Source organism: Gymnoscopelus braueri, assembly GCF_963280865.1.
Source record: "Gymnoscopelus braueri genome assembly, chromosome: 13".
In the NCBI taxonomy this organism is placed as follows: Eukaryota; Metazoa; Chordata; class Actinopteri; order Myctophiformes; family Myctophidae; genus Gymnoscopelus; species Gymnoscopelus braueri.
Window position 1 is genome coordinate 27,282,864 of NC_137615.1, and position 26,579 is coordinate 27,309,442.

Below are 26,579 nucleotides of genomic sequence, written 5' to 3' on the forward strand. Positions count from 1 at the left end.
AGACCCTCCCCCCTCCCTCTCCCTCTCCTTGTGGTCGTGCGTACGGCAGAGCGCAGCAGCAGCAGCAGCAGCAGCGGTCCGTCCGGGAGTTCCCTCTGTTGGACACTGTGGCTGAGGAGGACCAGCGACCACCCTGAGGTCCACCACCACACACCAGGATGATCAGTGCACAACAACAATGATTCCAGACGGTCCAGGTTCACTATAGAGCCGAGGGAGCAAAACAACCACTGAGGGACACAGACACACAGAGAGAGAGAGAGAGGAGAGCAGAGGTAAGAAGAGGCGATTCATAACCTGTTGTTTGTTTTCTTTTTCTTTTTCCTCCGTTTTTCCTCCCGTGCTGATCGTGGATGCTCAGGGAACAATAGGTGGTGGAATAATTAACAGCCGCCGCAAAAGATGAACAAACCTTCCTTTATCGTTCCATACACTTGCGGGGATCTTTTATGATGGCAAAAAAATAATAATGAATTGTATATACCAAGCCTAAGCTTTCAAATTAATTGGGTTTACACTGTACAGCCTGCCCGAATATTTTTTTAAATATTGAGAAGCGTGTAAGGCAGGCTATGTTGTTCATTAAATGTGCCTAGATTTGTTTTATTGTGGCAAGCTTTGAAAAGCACCCTAAACATTGCATTATTTTTTAGTTTTTTCTGCATCTTATATTAGCTCACCTTCCCCCACACATTCTCAGTCTGCCAAAATATTAGCCTACAGACATCAAATTAAGAGAATTGGCTTCTGCTGTCAGATCTTTTCTGAAATAGAATGAATGGATGGATGTAATTCGTGTATTACTTTGGTAACTCACGAATCGTGAAACATATTATTAGCCTACATTCAATTATGTCTGCAGCTGCTGGCTGTCCAGGGTCCATTTAATCCAGACTGTGCGAAGGCTTTGAGCGCCGCCTGCTGGCTGAAAAAAAGAGGGGACCTAAGCTGTTGGTTAGCCTTGTCACTCTGCCAGAAGGCAGCAGCTATATCAGGTCATTAACCACTTAAGCCCCATATGGGTAACTGCCACTGGAGTCCCTCAGGGCTCAGTGCTAGTGTATTTTCTGTTTTGGGTTTTTGAGGTGAAAGCTTTCGCTGAAAATAGCCGATCGACAAGCTCACAAGACGTCGCGAGCTTGTCGATCTGCTATTTTCTGTGAAAGCTTTCCCCACAATAAGGATGCTGAGGTTTAAGTGGTAAAGAGACTAAAACAGTAAAACACCACAGTGTCTCTAACCTCTAGTCACTATGTTGTCTCAGGGGTGTGAGAATGCCCCCAGTTTAAAACATTTGCTGCATTCAGTGCATTGGATGTCTAATTGCGTAATTGGGCAGGATGAAAGCAATGAACAAAATTACACTGAATGTTGCCTTCTAACAAAATCTAATGCTGTCAGTTTTTAAACCTGAAGGAGAACCAGAACCCTTTTGTTATTCCCCCCCCCCCCCCCCATTTCATCATTTGTGATGAGCCTTTTTGCCTGTTAGGGAATGGATAGGCCAAAAGTACATACTACCAACAACATGAAAGATGTCGAAAATGAATTCCATTTTATGTTTTATTGTACTCTGTATGACGATTTGAGGGTTCCTTTATTTGATGTAATGCAAAAACAAAAACCTGATCTATTCTGGCAAGATGATGGCCAGAAGTTGGAGTGGTTGTTTAATTATGAGGTATTTAAGATGGCACATTTTGTTTCTAGTGCCTGGAGTAGAAGACAATCTCATCTCTTCAAATAGGTTCTTGTCCGGTCCTCTGTTAAGATGTGAGGTAACAGGCCCAATGTTGTATTTTAAGTTGTATTTATGTAATCTGCCATGGGCAGGAAGCTTGAGTGTTTTAGTTTGTTATTTGTTTTAGTTTGTTATTTGTTTGTTTATTGTTTTTGAATTATTATGTCGGTTCATCGTTTGTCAAATTAAATGCTAGTGTCCTGTAAGTCCATATGGGCTGGGCTTCCTTTGGAAGCATGACACTTTAATAAAGAAAAATCAATCAATCAATCATGTAGGCCTACTATTACACAGGGATACAGAGGAGGCGGGCAGCCTCTGTAAGGGACAAATTAGCTCTGGTGACAGCACATACTGTGTAATTGTTTGAACAGTCTCTCTCTCTCTCTCTCTCTCTCTCTCTCTCTCTCTCTCTCTCTCTCTCTCTCTCTCTCTCTCTTTCTCTCTCTCTGTGTGTGTGTGTGTGTGTGTGTGTGTGTGTGGTATTGTTTCCACAGGGAGACAATATCAATACTCATTTAAACTGATCTATTGTGCGACAGTGTATGTGTATCATGTACACGCCCGCCTTTGTGTGTGTGTGTGTGTGTGTGTGTGTGTGTGTGTGTGCGTGTGTGCGTGTGTGCGTGCGTGCGCCCGCCCGTCCGTGCGTGCGTGTGTGTGTGTGCGTCTGTGTGTTTACCGAAACAATATCAATAACCCATCCAGAATAGTCCATTGTGACAATACTGTGTTCTTTAACCATTCTTCTGTGACTCTAAAAGCTGAACGTTTGTTATTGAGCCATATGGATCCATCCCAGACAGATCTGTTACAATATGACTCCATCACAGACACCAAAACATGGGAGTCTATTCACATATAAAATGGGGGAACAGTCTCCCTTTACACTTTGAAAATAATTATGAAACACACTGCAAAAACATTCAAGCCTGAGGCGCCAGTGTTTTAAGTCACAGAAGCACATTAAAGAACCCATATATGTTGTTGACTGTAGTCCCCCAGGGGTCTATACTAGGCTCCCTCCTTTTTCTCCAATACCAAATATCTTCGCAGAAAATAGCAGCCAAATGTTTGCCCCAGAATAGGAACGCTAGGGTTCAAGTGGTAAAATAAAAGCCCCAGTCCGCAATGACAAGATATGCCTTTTATTTGTTTAGGCGGTATCATTACAAAACACTGTGTCCACACTGATTCTGTATCTGTGCTATATATATATATATATTAAAAAAAGGATCAACGCGCATCCTCTATAATACTATAATGTCGACAATGAACGATTCAGCATAGCTCATCATTTACATGTGCATGTCTTTGTCTCAACTCACATGTATTATGCATGAGGTGTAATTGTGTTATATTACAAAGAATAGTTTATTTTTACAGCAGACATTTTGACAGGTAAATACAGCTTATGATAATAACATTGATGGAGGATGTGTTTCATTTACAGAAATAGGTGTTACTGAGTGTCAGCTGGACAGCTCCTGTCAGGGGCGTAGCACCAAATTCTGGGCCCTGGGGACAAAGATTCACTGTGGGCCCCCCTAAGATTTTTTTTCTTTAAAAAAGACCCCAAAAAAAATAAAATATATATATATATCTTTTTTTGGGGCCCTAGTAGTGACGCCCCTGGCTCCTGTACATTTAAATTTCATGCTGGCACACAGAAACAGCTAAATGAAACACCCGCACCCACAATTAACGTTATTACCTTCTGCTGCAATTACTTATAGGACTGGTTGATAAAGACAAAATCACAATATTTTTGACCAAATACCTCGATGTCAATACTGTGACGATAATATCTTATTGTGATGATAATATCAGTTAAAACAATTATAATAATCCAATCCAAATTGCAGCTGCAATGTGTTGTAGCTTATAGGTTGCTATTTATTTTTTACAATATTTGAAAGTATAAAATAAGGCATTAAAACCAGGAGAAGAAAACACTTTGCCATATCTCAATATTACGATATACAAAATCCCAGACAATATCTAGTCTCATATCACAATATCAATATAAATCTATATTGCCCAGTCCTATTGTCAAGATAGCTGTTGGGAAAAGGGTCCATGCTGCCACTGACATATAGAAATCTTTTGTGTCATATTGTATGACGTTTTCTGTTCTATTATTTTGTGATCTGGCTATTGCCCTAGCAACACAGTGAACTAGGTATTATTCAGTGAATGTAAGGCTGCATGCGTGCTTGTCTAACTCACCTTCTCTGTCACTCAGTCATGCATTCAGTTTCTCATTAAGTATGCCTCACGCATAATGCACATTATTTATATACACTCATGTGCAAATACACACACCTGCTGACGCGACTAAACACAAACCCACACACAGATGCAAATACACACAGCCAAATACGTACGCGCACACGCACGCACACACACACACACACACACACACGTACACACACGTACACACACGTACACGCACGCACACAATGAGCCATCCTTGAGTGAGGTTTCTAACCATGACTCTTGTCAGCTTGATGTCACCTGTAAAGTGACAGTTTGTTGTTGTGATTATTTTGTTTTGTTTCATGTTTCCCTGTTGCGTCTGTGCTTACAGATCCTCAATCACCCCCAAGGTCTCCTGCCTCTCCTCTCCACCAACAACAAACTGCCAGGTGTGTCTCTCTTCGTCATGTGTATCCCAGATTGAACGTAGTGCCTGCACTGTAAAGCCCCAAGCATTCATTTAACTCGTTGGGAGTGTAAAAATACAATGGTCCATTTGGATCAATGTTTTAGAGTCAGAGTTAAATGAACACTGGGGATTTTACTGTGCGTCCTTGACAGAGTCTGTAGCAGGGTGAAGTGTTCATCTTTGCGTGTGTATGTGCGTGTCTGTGTGTGTGTGCTTGTGTGTGTGTGTGTGTGTGTGTGTGTGTGTGTGTGTGTGTGTGTGTGTGTGTGTGTGTGTGTGTGCATGTGTGCGTGTGTGCGTGCATGCACAGCGTGTGTGTCCTCGTGCAGTGATGGGATCGGTGGGGGCAGAACGCCGGAGGCCCACGCCGGCCCAGACTCCAGAGGAGAGGGATGGATGGAGGGAGCCAGGGAGAGAGGGATGGAGAGATGGGAGGGAGAGCAGCGTGGTGCAGAGCTACAGCTTTGACTCCTATCAGCTGGAGGAGGAGGAGATCACCAAAGACGCCCCGGAGAGAGGGGTACTGGCTCTGTCCGAACCTGGTGAGTGTGTGTGTGTGTGTGTGTGTGTGTGTGTGTGTGTGTGTGTGTGTGTGTGTGTGTGTGTGTGTGTGTGTGTGTGTGTGTGTGTGTGTGTGTGTGTGTGTGTGTGTGTGTGTGTGTGTAGATTGACATATTGTTAGATAGATAGATAGATAGATAGATAGATAGATAGATAGATAGATAGATAGACAGACAGACAGACAGACAGACAGACAGACAGACAGACAGACAGACAGACAGACAGACAGACAGACAGACAGACAGACAGACAGACAGACAGACAGACAGACAGACAGACAGACAGACAGACAGACAGACAGACAGACAGACATGTGGGACATTATAAAAGCAAATAACATTTTGAGGGGGCAGACTGTGACACTGGAAGTAGTTTCTACAACACGGGTGGTAATCATGTTATTATGAAATTGGTGTGTTGCCTGGTTACACAGGTCATGCTAAGGTCAATCAAATCAGTGACCAAGGACAAAACAGCAAGGTCTAAAGAAACCCCTCCCTACTGCCTCTACACCCCCACGTCCTTGCTTTACCTCTTTCTCCGGTGTCCCCCTCTGTTTCCATCTCCGTCAGCCATTCTCAGTTTACGCCCTCCCCTGTTTTCTTTTCCTTTACTGTCAATCTCTATGCCTCAGAGTTTAGGCAACAGAATGGAGAGAATACACAATCTCCACAGAGGCACAGACGGAAGCTTTTTACCTTCTAGAAGCAAGTGATGTCATGCAGGAGATTGAAAAGAGACTGAACAGACAACATTCGTTCTAGCACCATTGTGCAATGTCATTGCAATCCTGCTCCTGCTGTAGGTGCAATCACAGCACTGAGCTCCCACTGTGCATCAGACAATAGTTTTTATGCGTTTTGTTTTGATTACCTTTATTAATGATCAAATCATTTATTAAAGCTTTTGATTAATACCAATAAACACCAATTTCTTTAAGATTCTTAGCATTTCTTTTTTGCATTGTTATACTTTATTTCAGACAGTCAGTGTCCATAGAGACAGGAAAGACGAGATAGAGAGGAGGATGACATGCAGCAATGAGCCTCGGGTCAGATTCAAACCCAGGCCAGCTGTGTTAAGAACTTAAGTCTTATTTTATTTATATGGAATAAACTCAGTGAGCCATCACGGAGCCCTGCTGATCAGTTTCTTTGACAAAAACAAGTGTGTTGTCAAGAATAGAAACATGAGATACCATCTACCAACTGAAAATATGACAAAATTTGAAACAAAGGCTATCACCTTTTGTTATCACTGCTTTTATTAATGGAAAAAATGCAATAAATGTCCCCAGCGAGGCTGACCACTTGGCCCGTTTGGTGAGAAAAGACTACAGCCCCTAATATTAAGTTAGGAGTTGGGGAAAAAAACAGTTACAACGTCGGAGGCGCGCCGTCTCTGGTGGACTTGAGCAACGAGAGGCACCGCCGACAGAGCCGTTAGACGAGCGAGTCGCTGTGCCGAACGTTGCAAAGTCCGCCAGAGCCGACTCAGCGCCGTTCGAGTTATGTACCGATAGGTACAGAATAGGGAATTATCGCCCCCGCCCCTAGGCAATGCCAGTGCCGAGCACTATTTTCCACCACGGAGGACAGTGTTGTAGCTTATAGATCGGCTATTTGAGCTATTTCTTTTTTACAATATTTGAAAGTATAAAATAAGGCATTAAAACCAGGAGAAGAAAACACTTTGCCATATCGCAATATGACGATATACAAAATCGGCATTTACCTTCAAGGAAGGTAGATTAAGGAAAGGACACGCTGGATGCCGGGTATGCGCCATGACGCTCACGGGTGGCAAACTAGCACCGGAAGTTTGGTGAAATAACATTGGAGTCTATGAGAGCCGGCTGGACAGCTGAACACTATTTCTGAACGATTGCGACCTTTGTCATATAATCGGTTCAGGAATATAAAGGAAGACATATCACAGATTGTTTTCTAATCACTTGAGGCATCTAAACAGCGGCAGGTATCGTTTCTGGCTCGGTGGTATCGCGAGATTTGGTTGCCAGACAGGACATGATTGACAGTATCGTGATACTTTGGCACGTTCAGAAACGTACTTTGTGCTTTTTAGATACCTCAATAAAATTATACAGTGTACACATCGAAAAGTAACACAAAAACAATGTGTGATATGTCTTCTTTTATTTTCCTGAGCCGAGTATTGTATAAAGGTCTCAATCGTTCAGAAATACTGTTTGTTCATAAGCTGGTCCACCTGGCCCTCATTGACGCCGATGTATTCCATCGACCTCCCGGCTGCATTTTGCCACCCAGTGCGACGAATCTGCTGTCTGGAATTGCTGGATAGAGAAAATGATCTAGTCTGAGTCCAACCCATAGAATCAACGTCACTGTGACGTAGCCACATAATTTGGAGACGTATCCAATCGCAATTGCCATGGGTGGTAGCGGAGCGGAACACAGCAACTTTGAGAGCTAAGGCCAACTCCTTCACATGACCTTGTATAAGCAAAGTGATTGGTTTAAAAAAACTCTAACCTGCATTCAATACACTCAGGACACAGACGATTATTCTTGCCGGGGCAAGACAAAAACATTCCTAGCATGAAAAAAAAAAATCTTATTAGCTTGAGTTAACAGTTTGAAGATGTAACTGAGCAATGAACATCAGTTCCTTTTTTCAGAAAGCTGCCAAATTCAGCCACAGAATATGTCTGCATTTGCTTCATCTCTAATATTACATTACAGTCGATGTTGTACTTACCTGATCCAGGTTAAGTGGTCAGAGAGTGGTTAATTATAGATGCTAGGGTTCAAGTGGCTATTGGCTAACCAACTATATTACCCCTTTTCTTCTCTAACCTCTGTCTACCCCTCTCTCCCTTTCGTTCCCCTTTCTCCTTCCTGTCGTCATTCCTTCCTGCTCAGCCTTTGAAGAGCCGATCCCTGACGACCGTTACCATGGCATCTACTTTGCGATGCTGTTGGCTGGAGTGGGTTTCCTGCTTCCCTACAACAGCTTCATCACTGATGTGGACTACCTGCACCACAAGTTTGAAGGTAGAAACTAAAACAGTGCTTCTCAAACTTTTTCATGTCAAGGACCCCCCCATCTAAAAAAATATGTTGTGCCAGGGACCTCCAGAAGCAAAGATTTGAGTTAAAAATGTTTGCTTTAAAACATATACAGTATATATTCAAAGATTTGCTGAAATTTCCAAGATTTCTTAAAAATAGCAGATCTACAAGCTCATAGCACGGCACGATATGAGCTTGTATATCTGCTATTTTTTAATAGCCAAAGTATAAAATATGGTTAAAGTGGTTAAAATGATTGTATACACTATATTAACTAATTTAGCTGGGAAGCCCTAGTACCCCCCCATTTTGAGAACCAACGAACTAAAAGAACCAAAACGTATAGTAGACGTATAGTATGAATGTATAGTATGAATGTTGATTTAACTCTGACAGTGTACAAATGTAACCAAATTTTGTGCGATTAATTCGCATATATGTTAACTGCTGTTTGTGTTATGAGTACAGTACATGCACACAGCACACAGATTATAACGAGGCAATGAAGCCACGTAATACATTTTTGAAACGAGGTCGACATTTCAGCACAAATAAAATCATCAGCCTGTATGAATGGAGGCATCAAAATAAAAGGCAACACATTTAAGTATAATTTATTTGCGTCGCTCCTGGTGTGTAATGACCTTTAGACTTGGATAAATGAACACTGATGTTACTGTGAAGACATATGCCAGTTGCTTGGCCAGGAAGAAACTTGATGATGAAACCGATGATGACTTCTACTGTATGTGTGAGTTTGCACACACGCAAGTGCACACAATATATACATACGCACAATGTTGAACACTCTCAGGCTCTCTCTCTCTCTCTCACACGCATACACACACACACATCCATGAATTCAAGTCTCCATGGGGTGACTAATCGATAGAAAAAAAGTAATTATTTGGGTGAACTATCCTTTAAAGTACACTCTTTCCTCTGCCTATAATGCCTGTATGTGTAGTTGTGTACAGTATGTGACAGTAAACACCCTTGAACCTGCAGCTCTGCATCACTATGGTGTGTGTACTTGCAGGTACGTCCATCGTGTTTGACATGAGTCTGACGTACATCCTGGTGGCTCTGGTGGCCGTCATCGTCAACAACGTGCTGGTGGAGAGACTCAGCCTCCACACCAGAATCACAGTGGGTGAGTGTCACATCAACCTCTGTCAAATGTCACCACATAGCAACCCCACACAGTAAAATCCTCTGTTAAAGGGGGCGTAAGTCAGTGGTTCTCAACCAGTGGGGCCATCTGACCACATAACATGGCAGCCGATGGTGGTCAGATGGGTGGGCCAGGAACGCTTTTGAGATTTTCAAGTGCGCCCTGATCCAGAAAAGGTTGAGAGCAGCTGGTGTAAGTTAAATAGCTTAATATTCTGATAGTAATCATTGCTATAGTGTTTGTTCGGTAACAGGGGCCTCCCATCTCTCCAGCTCTTTAGTGAACAGAAAATAAATCTTCAGGTCCGGATACCAATTTTATTCAATCAGGAGAGAGAGGTCTTACAGAATTCACCGTAAACAAGTGAAATGGAATTGATGGAAAAATTAATAAATGAACAGACAAAATGGAACTGGAACACTAGAACATTTAAGCTGATAAATTAGCTTTGTATGGTTCTCTCTCCTGATTGATAATACAATTGGAACACCTGAAAATGTATTTTCTGTTCCATGTGTGCACTTCTTTGTCGTTAAATTAACATTCTGTGCAGAGAGTCAATTCTTTGTCTGAGATACTCCCAAAAAACTGAAGACATATTGCGGAGGACACCCTAATATAAAAACATGGTCTCATGCTGATTAAATTTCCTTCAGTATGCTAATTTTATACCGTTCATTTTCTGAAAGGGCCCCCGGGGACTCACTCTAGTCTAGTGCTACGGGGGTAGACGATGCAGAACAAAATGACAAGTGAATAATACACTTTGCAATAATTCTTCCTTGTAGTTTCAGTCTTGCAGTGATTAAAACCAGGGTTTCTGGCAAGGTTTATGAGACCACAAGGGACTGTTTTCCATGGCGTACAAATGTTTCTCCCCTTTGATGTTCTCTGTTGTTTATTTGTCCGCCATTTGCTATTTGAGGAAAGATTAATACATATTAAATGTATGTAGTACTTTATTGTCCTAATACTGTACATTACAAAAAGATAAAAGGTTCAGGACGGCAGCTTGTTCCCTTCAATAATGTATTGGTCCCTTCAGTAATTATTTTGGAGGTATACCTCATGTACCCTTGTTGGTACCAATACATTATTGAAGGGAACAAGCTGCTGTCCTGATACTTTCTTATCAGTTGTTATTTATTGTGATTCAAAGGACTGAGTCTTATAACGTTATTCTGTATTATTGACCAGCACCAGCACCTCTTCAAAACATATATTCATCCCATTTGGCAGGGATTGTTTTAGTATTTAGTATACCCTATACATATACTGTGGAAATTCTGGTGCATGAATGGACACTATATTTGAATTGAGGAACAAGGACAACTTGAGTGCTCTCGGTTAGAGTTCATACGGTGACAACTCCAGTGCAGGTGGTTAAGAGGTGCTCATGAAGTCAATAACAATCCATAGATGAAAGGAAGCCATTTCGGCAAACTCCAAGCACACTGTGGACAAGCATAGATAAAGGTTAAAATGCCTTTAATGTCTCAGGGCATATACAAGTTTTAAAAACAATAAAACCACCCAAGAACGGGGATTTGAACCTACAGGGCTTTTTGCCACACTCTGGTGGAAGACCCACGCGGGTGGAAAACAGTATATGCCATGATGAGGCATTTAACCTTTACCCGCGCTCGTCTGGAGTGTGCTTGTAGTTCACCTAATTGGCTTCCTTTCAACTACGGTATATTTGAATTATTGTGACCTTTGACAAATAAGAATACATATCACACATAGTTTTTTCTTTTTTCCTTTCTTTTAGTCTTTTTTTGTTTGCTAATTTTACCCGGCTTTTTCCTCCCAATTTAGTCGTTATGCCAGTTCCCTGATTTCCCCACAGACTCATGTAATCTTATCTTTGGTTGATCTTCGATCTTTGGACTGGTAGGTCCTAGGGTGGTATTGAAACCACATGCCTCCTCCAAGACACATGAAAACGCCTGGCACTTCTTTTCACCTTGAGGAGCCTTACTACTTGGAGGGCACAGCACATGTGTAGGAACACCCTATTCCTCACAGGTCAACACCCCTGCTCACAAGCGCCATTGACAAACCTGTAGGAGTTTCTAGCGCGGCAAAAAACTTGACTTAACTTGACTTAACTTGACTAAAGCCCTTTTAAAGTCCCCTGCAAGGGCAGAGGTGCCAAATAAAAATACTGAATCCTTGTAGACTACCGACATAAAAACAGCATGATGTTATGCTTCTTCACCAACCCACCTAAATTACACTGGAAGCACACAACAAATAACTGGGGTCTTGTCCCTACCTCAACCTGTATCAGAGATGGTATAGGTTGTTATCTACAGCTATCTCGGTCTAGAGCTATTATTTCTCGAAGCTACTTAATGTTTTAACAGATTTGTCTCTTCTGGATGTTCCTTTTCTTTCTTTTTTGTACCTTTTATTTTTATTATGTTTTGATTATTTTTATCTGTGCTGTCTTTATGTATGTGGGTTTGTATGTGGGGAGGGGGGAGGGATGTGGGGGGGGTTGTATGTATACTGTGTGAAAAATTAAAATGAAAAAAATAATATAAAAAAAAATAATAAAAAAAAATAACTGGGGTCATTATAATGTGGGTTCCCCTGAGAGAAAACGTTTAAAAAGTTTTCAATTCATTATGTGCCACACGTATACTCAGAGCTACTGGAGGTACTGGAGCTTGATGAACAAACTAGCACCGGCACAGTGTTTCAAAACCATTCCACATTTTTCAAATTACTTCAAGATGATTTGAAAATAGCCAGTGTATATGGGGCTAAAGTGGTTAAACTAATTTTGAAGCTACCGTATATGAACTAATTTAGCTGGGGACCGCCCCCCCCCCTACCCAAGGACCCCCAGTACTATCAACTGCTCTCTGTCCTTCAGGTTATATCTTTGCGTTGGGTCCTCTGGTCTTCATCAGTGTGTTTGATGTGTGGTTGGAGAAGTTCACCACCAGACAGGCCTACGTCTTCAACCTCATCTCAGTGGGAGTGGTGGCCTTTGGATGTACAGGTAATCACAAACACACAACGTGTTGTTGATCTACAAGCACACACAATGCCTCGCGTGTTTGTAGATCTGCTATTTTCACTACTTTTGTGTGACACTGTTGTATGGTGATTAGGGCATACATTTTTGAAAAAACATAACATTTTGAAACTTGGAGATACAAGGTTTCTAACCGATAGTGACGATATATGATCTAAAATGTTATTATTTTAAAATGTTAGAAGGTAGCATTTTACAACGGAATCATCTTCGATTGTTTAGTTGATAAAGTTGACTAAATAATATTTCAATTTCACCTCTCAATTTGTAACACTTATGTATACTCCCTTGCACTCCTGCACCGAAAATATCTAACCCGCAAGATTTGCAACAACTGAATTCCCCCACTGTGGTATTGGTAGGAATATAACACATAGCCATAGCCAACTCTACTGACACGTAGCGCTAGCTTTTTCCATTATTTCTTGTGTTTGGAGTGTTCAATGAGCTAGGTGTGTTAATCATCGTGTCATTAATGTGTTGACTCTCTCACTCCACTGTTTGCACTGATAAGAACATCCTCGTTTCATTCCCAGTGCAGCAGTCCAGTTTCTATGGTTACATGGGGATGCTGCCCAAGCGCTACACACAGGGGGTGATGACTGGAGAGAGTAAGTACTGAGAAACACGCACACGCACACACACACACACACACACACACACACACACACACACACACACACACACACACACACACACACACACACACACACACACACACACACACACACACACACAATTCAATTCAATTCAAAGGGCTTTATTGGCATGAGAAAACATACGTTTACATTGCCAAAGCAGAAAGCACAGTACAACAATACAGCAATACAATCAAAACAAAAAATATGTACATTTGAAAGTCAGAATCTTCACACACACACACACACACACACACACACACGCACACGCACACGCACACGCACACGCACACGCACACACACACGCACACGCACACACACGCGCACACACACACACACACACACACACACACACACACACACACACACACACACACACACACACACACGTTCTCTCTCTTGAGCAGGGACATTTACTTTGTGGATGCTTGTTTGTATAGTTGAGTGGGTGAGTGGTCCCCATTCACTTCCTTTCTCTCAGTCTCTGTCTGTCTGTCTGTCTGTCTGTCTGTCTGTCTGTCTGTCTGTCTGTCTGTCTGTCTGTCTGTCTGTCTCTCTCTCTCTCTTAGATTGTCTTCTTAGATCAGTGGTACTCAAACTTATTATAATTCAAAGACCCCCATAACTCTGAGAGACCCAAAAGGGTCCATTTGGTTCCATTTGTACACTCTCAGAGTTATAGACCTGTAACGCCATGAAACCCACCAGGCGTGCAAGCGCATAAGCGGCGTGCACAGACGCTGATTTTCTTCCGTTCCTTGTTAATGGATGTAGCCGTTCTAATTGGCCGTTCTTATTTTTTGAAATACATTGACCAGACATCCCGCTGTGCCGAGGTTAGGCGAGAACAATCGCGCACAAACCTGCGTGTGCAATAAAAATAATAAAGAAGATGCAGACGCTTTTTTGGTGGGTTTCAAATAAGGGTCCATTTAGAACCCTCCCTAACACACTGTCTTAGACCCTGTTGCTAATATTTAATTGTCAATCTCTCTCTCTGCTCTGCCCTCCCTCCCTCCTCACATCCTTAAATGGAACAGCTTTCTGTTCTCTCCCTTTTTCAGTTTCTCTCCCTCATTTCTCCATTTGATTATCCATTATTTTGAATAATTAAAATACAAATGAATAAATAATGAAAGTGTTTGTGATGTCTCTCTCTCAGGCACGGCGGGGGTGATCATCTCTCTGTCTCGCATCTTCACCAAGCTGCTGATCAAAGATGAAAGGAAGAACACTCTCATCTTCTTCCTGGTCTCCATCGCCATGGAGATGCTCTGCTTCCTGCTTCACCTGGTGGTCCGCCGCTCGCGTTTTGTCCACTACTACACCAACCAGGTCCAGGGCAAAGGTCAGGGCAAAGGTCATGACCCCCGTGACAACGGGACCGGATACAGGGTCCACCATGATGTCAGCTCAGAGGAAGTAAGATTTGTAAGTTTTTGGATGGTTTGTTATTATATTGTGAGTGTGTGTGTGGGGGGGGGTTAATTTTTCTCTGAGAGTGTAAAAATAATTGTTTACATTAAGGATTTGCTGTGTATATGCATGGTTTAATAATGAGGAGTAACAGACTTATGATTTTATTTAATTTAATTTAAATTGTATTTAAAAAACCTTTTTTTTTTATTTTTCTTTTTTTTTTACTTTATTGAGCCTCCGGGGCTCAATAAAGGTTTATCTTATGTTATCTTAATTAATTGGTAGTTCATTGAATTCCCCTGGTGTCCTGGGGTTAAATATATCCCTACTTCTAAAGTATAAGACCAACTGTACTGTGTATATATACTGTGTGTGATGCAATATTGTACTATACAACAACGGTCTTAGTGCTGTTGGTTTTCTATCCTACCAGCAGTAGTTCTATGACTAGACACTGATAGGACAGTTATAATGAAATGGATACAATCCAAGTTACCTGCTTCCTGGTAGGACAGGAAACCAGCAGTACCAGGGGCTCTTGAAGACCACTGCTGTATTAACCTGCAGTCAGACCTTGAGTAGATTGCAGTACTAGTGCAGTGCTTTTCAAACTTTTTAATTTCAAGGACTCCCATAACTCTCAGAGTTACAGACCTGTAATGGTCCATTTGAAACACCCTCAAGGAACAGTAAGGGTCCTTGGACCCTACTTTGAGAACCATTGCACTAGTAAGAATGTGAGTGAGAGCGTTGACCCTTCTGCCATACAAAGAAGGTCTGATTCCCTCGTTACACGTCACCATGTCTCATTCATTAAGCTCCTCGTTACCCACTTACACACTACAGTATACTTAGTAAAAATGTATACTTAGTTCACCAGGGTTGGCTTTGTACTTGGTCCGCTCTTTTTTCCCCGCTGTTCACCAAATCTCTTCGCCAAAAATAGTCGATCTACTATTTTCGCCAAATGTTCCCCCAGAATAGGAATGTTAAGGTTCAAGTGGTTAATAAAGCAATGATAAACTGATCTTAGCCACTTAAACCCTAATGTTTCTTCTCTTTGTTGTATGTCAACTAGCAAATTGTGAGTGTTCACGTGTGTGCCATTGTGTGCATGCGACAAAATATGTGTGTCTGTGTTATTGTGTACCTGTTCAAGTAAGTGTGTGTGTGTGTGTGTGTGTGTGTGTGTGTGTGTGTGTGTGTGTGTGTGTGTGTGTGTGTGTGTGTGTGTGTGTGTGTGTGTGTGTGTGTGTGTGTGTGTGTGTGTGTGTGTGTGTGTGTGTGTGTGTGTGTGTCTGTGTGTGTGTCTTATGGACATTCGTTTAAGTAGTTTCGTTTAGTGTGTATGCGTAGGTGTGGAGGATGGTACTGTTTGATTAAGTACCAGTCAAGCACAGAATCATTTATTTAAGCTGTGTGCTTGTGTAATGCGTCAGGTTTTGGCTGCCACTCTGAATACAGAAGAAGGAAGAGAGGGGGAAAGAGAGAGAGAGAGAGAGTGAGATAGGGAAGAGAGGGAGAAACGGACAGAGAGAGTATATAGGGTGAGGTTGGTGAGGGATGGGTAATAAGCCCTCTCCAGACCAATCTGAGTCGGCCCGATTTTGGGCCGAATTGGCTTCGGGAAGCGTCGGCCAGTCGGTTAGGGGTCCGTCGGGGGGTCCGTCGGGACCTTTTCGGCCGACCCAGAGCCGACCGAACATGTTCAGCTTTTTTAGCCGACTGGTAGCGCAGTGGCAGTGACAACAGAGGGCTGTCGGTGTTGCCAGATTATGTGAGAGAAACAAGCGACCATGTCTATGAAAACCTACATTCACTGTTTCTTGTTGTTGCTCCCAGAGAGAGAGAGATTGATTGATTTGCCCTACTTTTGCGCTGTGGTGATTGGGAGCAGGTGTGTAAATTTGTCCAGTGACGGAGTCACATGCATCCGTGTTTATGTATAAATATGTAATGCGCAAGTATGTAAACATGTCCTTCTGAGTGGGAGTTCAAGCATTGCATGAATAGGCTCGTAAAGCAGGGAGATAGTGACAGAGGAAGAGTGGTAGAGGGGGAGAGACAGAGGGGGGAGAAAGAGAGAGAGAGAGAGAGGGAAAGAGAGAGAGAGAGGGAAAGAGAGAGAGGAGGGGAGAGAAAGAGAAAGAGAGAGGGGAGGAAGACAGAGAGAAAGTGGGAGACGGAGAGAGAAACGGAGGGAGGTAAAAAGCGGCAGAGAGAGAAGGAAAGAAAGAAAGAGGGAGAGACAGAGGGAGAGAAAAAAGGGAGAGTGAAAGATTGAGAGAGAAAGAGCGAGCGAGAGATTGAGGAGACGGAAAGAGGGAGAGAGAACGAGCAATTAAGTGAATTGCTTTCACCTGCTGCTGCTGCTGCTGCTGCTGTGCGGAGTGTGCTACAGGGCATATCTCCGCCAAGCCAGGGTGACCTACCCAGGCTCATGAAATTCATATTCAGGCTAGTAGCCAATTAGAATGAAATCTTCAAAAACGGACTCATATACTGATACAGAACCATATATTGGCTATATATTATGGCTGTCGGGTGGAAATCTTGTATGTTCCTTTTTTATTATTATTTAAAAACAATTTAAAATCGTGAAAATAGCCAATCTACAAGCTGTAATTATTAATAATTAAGAAATACTATATTTTAAAGAGTGAAAAATCAACTAAAGTCATTATTAGTGCAAGTTCATTCACATTTCATTTGAATGAAAATAACTTGTGGGTAAAATACATTCTGTGAATCTAATGTGATTAATGTGACCGCTACTTCAGTCAGTGAAGTCCAGGGCTGAATGTGACATATTGAGACCTATATAACTAAATATTGGTCATTTGCCAACACATTATTTTGTGAAATAAATGGGTAATATTTCACAGATAGTTATACTATTCTTATAATATATTAAAATACAATCATCCTTAACCTTCAAGTTAAATGCATTATTTCCGTGGACTTAAAAATCATTTTTGGACTTAAAAATCTTTATTATTTTTTTGGATGGCCTTCCTGCCCAGGGCCGGGCAGGGCCTTTGTGCCCTCCAAAAAATTACAACACCAAAGGCCAAGTGGCCTTGCCCCTAAAATGACGAAATTCCAGGCTTGAATGCAATAGATGTACTCTGAGTCTGTTACAAGTAAAAGTCTGGAATTCAACATTTACTTGAGTAAAAGTACTAAAGTATTGGTATAAAAATGTACTTAAAGTACCAAAAGTAAAAGTACAAAAATGTTTGAAAATAGCAGATATACAAGCTCAGAACGCGTGCATCGCAACACGTTGTGAGCTTGTAGATCTGCTATTTTCAAATAGCTTAAAAGTATAAAATAGGGCTAAAGTGGTTAATGTATGTTTCATAATGATTTATATCTGCAAAGTAACTAGTAACTAAACATTTCAAATAATTGTTGTGGAGTACAAGTATAGACAATTGGAAATACTCCAGTAAAGTAAAAGTACCTCAAAATTGTACTTAAGTACAGTACTTGAGTAAATGTACTAGTTACTTTACACCACTGCACGTCAGTGAAGAAAAAACGCTGGGAACATCCCTAAGTGGCTTTGCAGGGAAACAAGCCCAAAGTCGCTTATAATAAGCAGACCTGGCAACGCTGGCACGCTAAAAGTCTAATTAGCACATGAATGGCCAGTCGGCTGACAGACTTAAATGGCAACTTTTGCCAACCGAATACCAGTCTGTTGCAGTCTGGAGTAGTCTGCAATAGTCTGTTTGGTGCGGAGTTGCCTATAGGGGAAAGATAACTCAGAAAGACAAGTTTAACAGAGGAGGGATTGAAGGAAAACATTTTGCGGCAGTGAAAAATAAATTAAACCAATATTACGAGTAAAGAAGACAGGTAGAGAGGAGAGGCAGTGGCCAAACGAGCAGTAATGCAAACCAAATAAAGATAGATAGAGATATACGGATGAAAGTGGAGAGAATGAGGTATAGGGTACATAGATAACAAGTGGATGGATGGATGGATGGATGGATGGTTGGTTGGATGGATGATAGATAGATAGATAGATAGATAGATAGATAGATAGATAGATAGACAGACAGACAGACAGACAGACAGACAGACAGACAGACAGACAGACAGACAGACAGACAGACAGACAGACAGACAGACAGACAGACAGACAGACAGACAGACAGACAGACAGACAGACAGACAGACAGACAGACAGATAGATAGATAGATAGATAGATAGATAGATAGATAGATAGATAGATAGATAGATAGATAGATAGATAGATAGATAGATAGATAGATAGATAGATAGACAGATAGACAGATAGATAGATTGATACAGTAGATGTATAGATGGAAAATGGGATGTAGGGAGACTGGGAGAGATAGAGGAAGAGGCAGCTAGCGAGGAAAAGCATGCACAAAGGGTTATAACAGCGAGAGAGATTTTGGACCCAAACTGTGAAATGATGTAATAGAGAAACAGAGACGAGGGGAGGTGGTGAAGAAGAGGGAACATTACTCCTGGGACCTTGAGATGTTGAGGATAAATACTCTCAGTACTTGAGTTCAGGGAAGCAATTCGTAAACTAGAATTGCCAAAGGCTTACAATACCCTCAGAGGACCACCTTCAAATGAACACAGAGCACCTCCAGATATCACTCTGCTCACTCTCTCTTTCTCTCTCACTCTCTCTTTCTGTCGCTATCTCTGTCTATCTCTATTTGTGTTTATGTAGTACTACTAGTCCATACCCGGGGATATGCACACTCAAAGTATTTGCAGACTTTGGGTTATGCGCTGTGTACAGTACATGCATAGCATTTGTATTGCTGAACATCCCTAAACAAAGTAGTAGTAGCAACTATGGCGAACAACATGGCGCTAACGTTGTTGTTACATCCCATAGCCTGGGGGGAACCGTAACCGTGACAACAGACCCCGTGGCCGCATGCAAAACTCCGGCCGTAGAGTTAAAGATTTTCCAAAAAAAACACTAATAAACAGCTTGAATTTGGGAAAAGTGAAAAATATCGTTCCTAAGTGTCTGCACATGGTAATGCTCATTGCCTGTGTGCAAGTTCAGATCAGTTGTTGAACGCACTGAGGAGAAAAACCTGGTCAGACAGTAGGAATGCGGTTTAGACAGAAGGATAGAGGTTTGTAGAATTATAGGAGGATAGGAGGATGGTATGACTCAGTATGGTGTGTGTGTGTGTGTGCGTGTGCGTGTGTGTACGTGCGTGCGTGCGTGCGTGCATGCGTGCGTGTGAGAGAGTGTGTGTGCCTGTTGTTTCATGGTAGGCTTTGTACAAGGCCCCAGATCAGCCCTGTGTCCTACAGTTTAGTTGTGGTGAATCTAGGATTCTAAGAATCGTAGGCTGATCTGAGGAGATTCGTCTGGCTACTGTACTATAAAAACATTAATACAGACACCATGCAAATTGTATTTTTAGCTGAGCAGGATGTCCATCTTTGAAATAGCATAAATGTATTACATTTATTTTGACAACCAACTAGCAATTCCAGCACAGCCCCTCTGGGTTATATGATATACACAGCCAACAGGGCCATGCCTCCTGGGTATTGGAACAAAAACAAGAATTAATGCGCAAAACATCTGACAGCATTTCCTGATAGCATATTGGATGTATTTTTCTTGTGCAGTTTTTCTAAACCCTACATGGACTCATGGCCACCGTTTTGGCAAGCACACTTACCACAGTTCCTTTTCATATTTTATCTGCATTGGTTTCAGAAACACATACAGAAATGCCTCTGCTTTGATTATAGATACATTGTTTAATTCTTCATATAACATACAATGTCTGAGATTATGTTTACTTAAAATCGTTTTCCTAGATTATGGCCTTGCAATTCCTTAGGTTATGGTTATATACACTGCAGTTCCATAGATTATGTTCATGTGGTTAACTCTGTTAGACACTTCTGAACCCTGGGAACCTTCTAGTCTCAGAAGACCAAACGTTTTGACAGTATGACTTTACACGTGTGTGTGTGTGTGTGTGTGTGTGTGTGTGTGTGTGTGTGTGTGTGTGTGTGTGTGTGTACGTGTGTTTGCGCATCCATGCGTGCATGCGTACTTGTGTTTGTACATACCTGCACAACAAAATCTTGAAAGTGTATCTTTACAGGTCCATTTTCACACTCTTCAGAGTTAAATGAACACTGAGGGCTTTACTGTGGCTCTGTGGTTGTGTGTGCTTTTCGAAGCCTGTGTCTGCAAGCTGATTCAGGGAGTTCTTTGTTCTTGTTGCCGGGGGGATACAAGGACTGCTCTGCATTATGGTATAATCAAGGAGAGTGGTGCCTTCTGGCCCACAACTACCTATAATCAACTAATGGATCTCTACTCTCTCTTGCTCTACCCCTCCCACTCATTTGTGTGTGTGTGTGTGTGTGTGTGTGTGTGTGTGTGTGTGTGTGTGTGTGTGTGTGTGTGTGTGTGTGTGTGTGTGTGTGTGTGTGTGTGTGCACGCGTGCGTGTGTGCGCGTGCGTGTGTGTGTTCATTTGTGCACTTGTGCATGGTTCTGTGATTGTGTGTTTGTGTTTATTCTGATGTGCATATGCAAACCTGAGAAAATGAGAGCGAAAAAGAGAGAAATAAAAGAGAAGAATTATGGGAAGAAAGTGAGGGAGACAGAGAGAGAGAGAGAGAGAGAGAGAGAGAGAGAGAGAGAGAGACTGTACTATATGTGTAAATAAACTGGTTCTCTGGCTTATTGCCATCATGCATCAGGGTGGCTTGTCTCCCACTAACAGGGTTACGTCAGCCTGCAGGACCTCACCACTATTCACTTTAATGGTTGTCTCTATAAAAAACAATGTCAGGCTCGGACGGGAAGCTATTACAGAAAAAGGGAAAGTTAACAGTACAAAGTGTGTGTGAGAGTTGTTACGGGAGAATGTCCTCATTCACTGTGGGAAAAATATCTCTAATATAGTTTGTTCAAAGATAATGGCATTTTATCATTCTCTGTCTCATTCTGTTTTCATCCTACAGTCCTGAAACAAAACTGTGTTGCTGTTTTTAGGAAATAAGTTTATTGGAAGATCACATATTTTCTGTTGTACAAATATGGAGGACAGCGTCAGAGGTCAGTTACTGGAAGATTAAAAAAGTTAAAAAAATAAAACTGAATTATTTAAATTCTTTGATCTGATTTTGTATTTATTAAATTTTTGCCTGTAATGACATACCCAAAATAGGTACACCAGGTTGAAAGGGGTTAATTGCTTAACCAATGAAAAGTATGAAGAGCTTGGGTTTCCGCCCAACAACAATATGTTTGACTTCTGCTGGGAACCAACACAATGTGTATGGATGTTGTCACAGGATATTGCTCTCACTGCCTGTCTCTCACTGTACACGCTCAGGGTAATGGCGGACAGGGAGCATCCCCCACAGAAGAGACCGTCGATGACTTTGCAGGAGGGACGTACGTGCGTTTTGACGCTCCCAAAGCCAAGATGAAGAGGAGTTGGCCTGGAGTCAGGGGTAACTTCCCCTCTTTCTCTCTCTCTCTCTCTCTCTCTCTCTCTCTCTCTCTCTCTCTCTCTCTCTCTCTATCTCTCTCTCTCCTCTCTCTCTCTCTGTGTGTCTCTGTCTCTCTCTCGCTATTTTACTTTCAGCAGTTATATATATTACTAAAACTGACAAAGAAACAAAGAAACAGCAGATTATACAGTATGTTAACATTGTATTGTAATTTTCCTCTGGCTTCTAGTGTTCTCATTCTCAGTTCTGCTATCTCCTTATCTCTGTCAGCTTTTCAGTTGAAAATCTGTTATTTTTCGGCGAGTGACGTGGTCATTAGACAAAGAATAAATGAGGCATTAGACACTACTGTATGTGGGAGAGAAAACAGAGAAATTGAAATACTTCCCATATCTAGTTCCCCTCTCCCTCTACAGTATCTCTGTGTGTCTCTCTCTCTTTTGCACGCATCCTCCTCCATCTTTCTTCCCCTGCCCCTCCCCTCCCCTCTCTCACACTGCTCTCCATCTTCCAATCAGATATGTTCTTACATCGTTACATGGTGTCCCGTGTGATCTGGACCTACATGCTGTCCATAGCAGTGACCTACAGCGTCACGCTGTGCCTCTTCCCTGGGCTGGAGTCAGAGATACGTAACGCCACCCTGGGGGAGTGGCTACCCATCCTCATCATGGCCATATTCAACATGTCTGACTTTGTCGGCAAGGTGAGGCAGGGTCACAGTTATATAGGCATTGCATTGGTGCAGTGTTTCCCAAACATAGGGTCACTGCCTGTTTTTGTGGGTAAATATCACAGGTTTTTATTATTTAATTAATAAATAATAATTATTATTATTATTTTAACGCTTCAATGGATTTTAAGAAAATTACATTTTTAAAAATGTAATTTTTGAAATAGGGCTTAAGGGTGCGGTCACACCGAACTTTAATTCTGCCTACTGTATGCGGGCGGATTCTGCCAATGCTTTTCAATGGGAACGGAGCGTTTCTTTGCGGAAATCCTCGAATGGCAACAAACCACTATGTATCCGGTAGGAGATTCAAAAGGAGACTCTTTGAGTCTCCTGCCGGAGAGACCGCCGGTCATCAAATTATTGGCTTAGCAATGCGACAAAAAACGTAAAAATCTCTATGAATTCAATGCTTCATGGTGTGTGTAATTGATACAAAATAAGTAATTTTTGGGGTGAACTACTCCTTTAAGATAACTGTAAAACATTATAATAATAAAAAATGGTAGTATGTTATTTTACAGCTGCAGTCCATTTTTTGTGTGTGAATAAAATGTTATTTTAACCAATCTGTATGATACAATACAATATACATTTAGACCCTGTGGTCAGGTAGGATACCTATTCGTTGACAAAAGGTATTGCCTGAAGCTCAAAACATGACATCTCCCCTGCCCACACTCGATTTACATCTTAGCTCAGCAGTATAAATTGGGTTTGAATCCCAGATCTTACAGATTGCAGCGGTGTACTAAAAGAACACTATTAGGGAGATTTTAATCTTTAGTTATTGAGTGCTCATGAAGCCACCTCCATTGCCCCCTTGGTTTTCACTTATTCATCAAACTCACTTGGCAGGAAATAGGCTTTTTTTATGAGGAAACTAAGCATCCTTCCTTCACATTAACACAGCACTTGACCTTGTAAAGTAGTCATTTATTAGGCCTGACAGTAAGGATGGGAGGAAAAGTTGGCTGTCATTTTCAGAGAATTCAAGTTATCTCCATGTGCTCTGAAATTAAACCTTATCTCCTGTCCTTGAGTCTTACTCTGACTTTGAATGCAAAAGTATGATTGGTTGAGTGAGATTCTTCTCGATTGTGTGCTTGATTATGTCCTCATGGCAAATTTAGCATTTGTGTTGAAATGGGGGTAGGGGTGATAAGAAATGAGAGGGAAAGAACAAATTTAGAAACAGGAGGGAAAATTCCTGATAAGGCAGTGCAAGGGCTTGAGTGGGAAAAAAGGATATTCATGCCAGTGCTTTCTCAGGAAGCACACTGCCAGAAGGCACACTAAAATAAGTTAGAAATACGTTTTTGAAGGTACTGAATATGCAACGCGAGGATATGATGGGAACCAGGCAAAAAAAAAAACACAAAGCGGGAAACAGGAATCAACATCACGAATGAAAGATATGAATGTGTTTGAAAGACCTAAAAAACACACACACACACACACACACACACACACACACACACACACACACACACACACACACACACACACACACACACACACACACACACACACACACACCAGAGATTTCTGGCGTGGGATAGAATCCAGCCAATGCCTTTCTCCTGTTGCCGCTGTCTCCCTCTCAATGTTCCTATGGAAATACTGGTGAGATGCAGTGCACGCTGTCTCCTTTTAATGAGGAGAGGAAAAAATGGCATAGCTGGATACGCTCTGATTCAATGGTTCTTCTAAGTGGGGTCCGGGGACCCCCAGGACCCCTTGAGGGGGTTGCATGGGGTCACCAGCCAAATGATTGATAGTTAGGAACCTAATGATCTCTGGGAGTGTACAAATCGAACCAAATGGACCCTTACGGTTCCATTTGTACACTCTTTGCTCTTTAGTTATGGGGGTCCGTGGTCTGATGCACTCCAAACTGGCGGTCCTTGAAATTAAAGTTGAAGAACCACTGCTCAGATTATTGTCTCCGCCATGCTGAAGGCATGGCGGAGACTATGTTTTGCACCCTGTTTGTCCGTCCGTCCATCCGCACGTCCGTCCGTCCGTACGTCCGTCCGTGAACAGCTGATCTCCGGCACCGTTGGCCCAATCGCAGTGAAACTGTGCACGCACACTCCCTGGATGCCAGAGCAGAACCTCTGCACTGAATTTTTCAGATTGGCCTGTTATAGCGCCACCAGGAGGATAAGATTGGCTTCCAAAGTTTGCAGGAGCGGTTAGTTTTGAACATAATGCCTCAAATCATGAACACAGTGTGCGATTGCCGTGAAACTTTGCATGCACATTTCCACTAGGCCGAGGAAGAAATGCCACCCTACATTTTTCATAATCCATCCTGATTGGCTAAGATTGGCATCTACTGTAATGTTTGCAGGAGTGGCTTGTTTTGAACAAAATGCCTCAAATCATAAATGCAGCGTCCGATTGTCGTGAAACTTTGCACGCACATTCCCACTAGGCCGAGGAACACATGCCACCCTCTTTCACATTGTTCTGTTATAGCGCCGCCAGGAGGCCGATTTTCGCGAAACATTGTTTTTATATTACTCCTGCCGATTTCTCAGGTCCAAACATCATGCAAATCGTTACCCATTATCTCTATAGTCATGTGATCAAAAGGGATCAGTCCGGTTTTTCATATTCCATCCTGATTTCCGGATTTTGAACATTGCTGGCCCACAATAACCTACCTGACCTGGCGGGGACCTTTTTCTAGTTTGCCTATTAATAAACTCTATCCTCCACAGATCCTGGCGGCGTTGCCGTACGATTGGCCGGGAGGCCGCCTGCTCTTCTTCTCCTGTCTGAGGGTGGTGTTTATCCCTCTGTTCGTTATGTGTGTATACCCGGCCCATGCCCCCACCCTGTCCCACCCTGCCTGGCCCTGCCTCTTCTCCCTCTTCATGGGGGTCACCAATGGCTACTTTGGATCTGTGCCGATGATACAGGCTGCAGGCAAGGTGCCGCCCGAACAGAGGGAGCTAGCAGGTAAAAGGTCATAGATATATAGACATAGATACATCATTGGCCACGGGTTAATGTATGTTGTGCAATGATCTAAATCTACAAGTAACTTGTAACTAAAGTTTTCAAATAATTGTTGAATCGGTAGGTCATCGGTAGCGACCGGTAGTGACAGGCCACTGACAACCCTAATGTATACTATACTGACGCACAATGGTCTTGCTCACCAAGAATAACTGATATTCAAGCTAACAACACATTGCATCGCATTGTCAACTTGAAAATCTGTTATTTCCGGTAAATGACACCATCCTGCAATGAAGGATGAATTAGGTTTCTCAGAATTTCTCACACAAGGAACATTGATCGCAAGATGAAATTAAAGCCTGGTGAAATTCACATGAAGAGCAAAGAACAGTGTAATGAGTGAATCTGATATGCAATGGTTATGCAATTGCTCTCATTAGATAATAAAGTGGAGCTAAAGAGATTTTAAACCCTCTATGTGTGTGTGTGCGTGTGGGTGTGTGTGTGTGTGTGTGTGTGTGTGTGTGTGTGTGTGTGTGTGTGTGTGTGTGTGTGTGTGTGTGTGTGTGTGTGTGTGTGTGTGTGTGCGCGTGTGCGTGCATGTGTGTCTCTCTCTCTCTCTCTCTCTCTCTCTCTCTCTCTCTCTCTCTCTCTCTCTCTCTCTCTCTCTCTCTCTAGGGAACACTATGACAGTGTCCTACATGGTAGGCCTCATGTTGGGTTCTTCTGTGGCTTATGCAGCCTACAGCTTCACTGCACCAGGATCAGGGATGCATCTCCCCCCTCTGCGCCTACACCCACCGGGGAATTCTACAGGGTATTGAAAGTATGCAACACGCGCGCACACACACACACACACACACACACACACACACACACACACACACACACACACACACACACACACACACACACACACACACACACACACACACACACACACACACACACACACACACACACACACACACACACACACACCCTGCAAGGAGGAGCATCACTAACAACACACAGGCAATGTACTCCTGTAAGACTTAAACCTACAAAACATGCCGGGGAATTTCGCA

The 26,579-nt window shown here is 42.3% G+C and overlaps 1 protein-coding gene across 1 annotated transcript; it reads left to right on the top strand.

Moving 5' to 3' along the window:
- Positions 1-189: 189 nt before the first annotated feature.
- On the top strand, positions 190-26,336 carry slc29a4a (solute carrier family 29 member 4a; the record flags this gene model as incomplete). The annotated part of the gene is made up of 12 exons (XM_080448237.1): positions 190-275; positions 4,332-4,389; positions 4,739-4,951; positions 7,874-8,005; positions 9,063-9,176; positions 12,082-12,210; positions 12,783-12,857; positions 14,047-14,306; positions 21,686-21,806; positions 22,325-22,512; positions 25,269-25,509; positions 26,191-26,336. The coding sequence occupies exons 3-12, from the start codon at positions 4,741-4,743 to the stop codon at positions 26,334-26,336; spliced, it is 1,617 nt and encodes a 538-aa protein (XP_080304363.1). The 5' UTR covers positions 190-275; positions 4,332-4,389; positions 4,739-4,740.
- Positions 26,337-26,579: the final 243 nt, after the last annotated feature.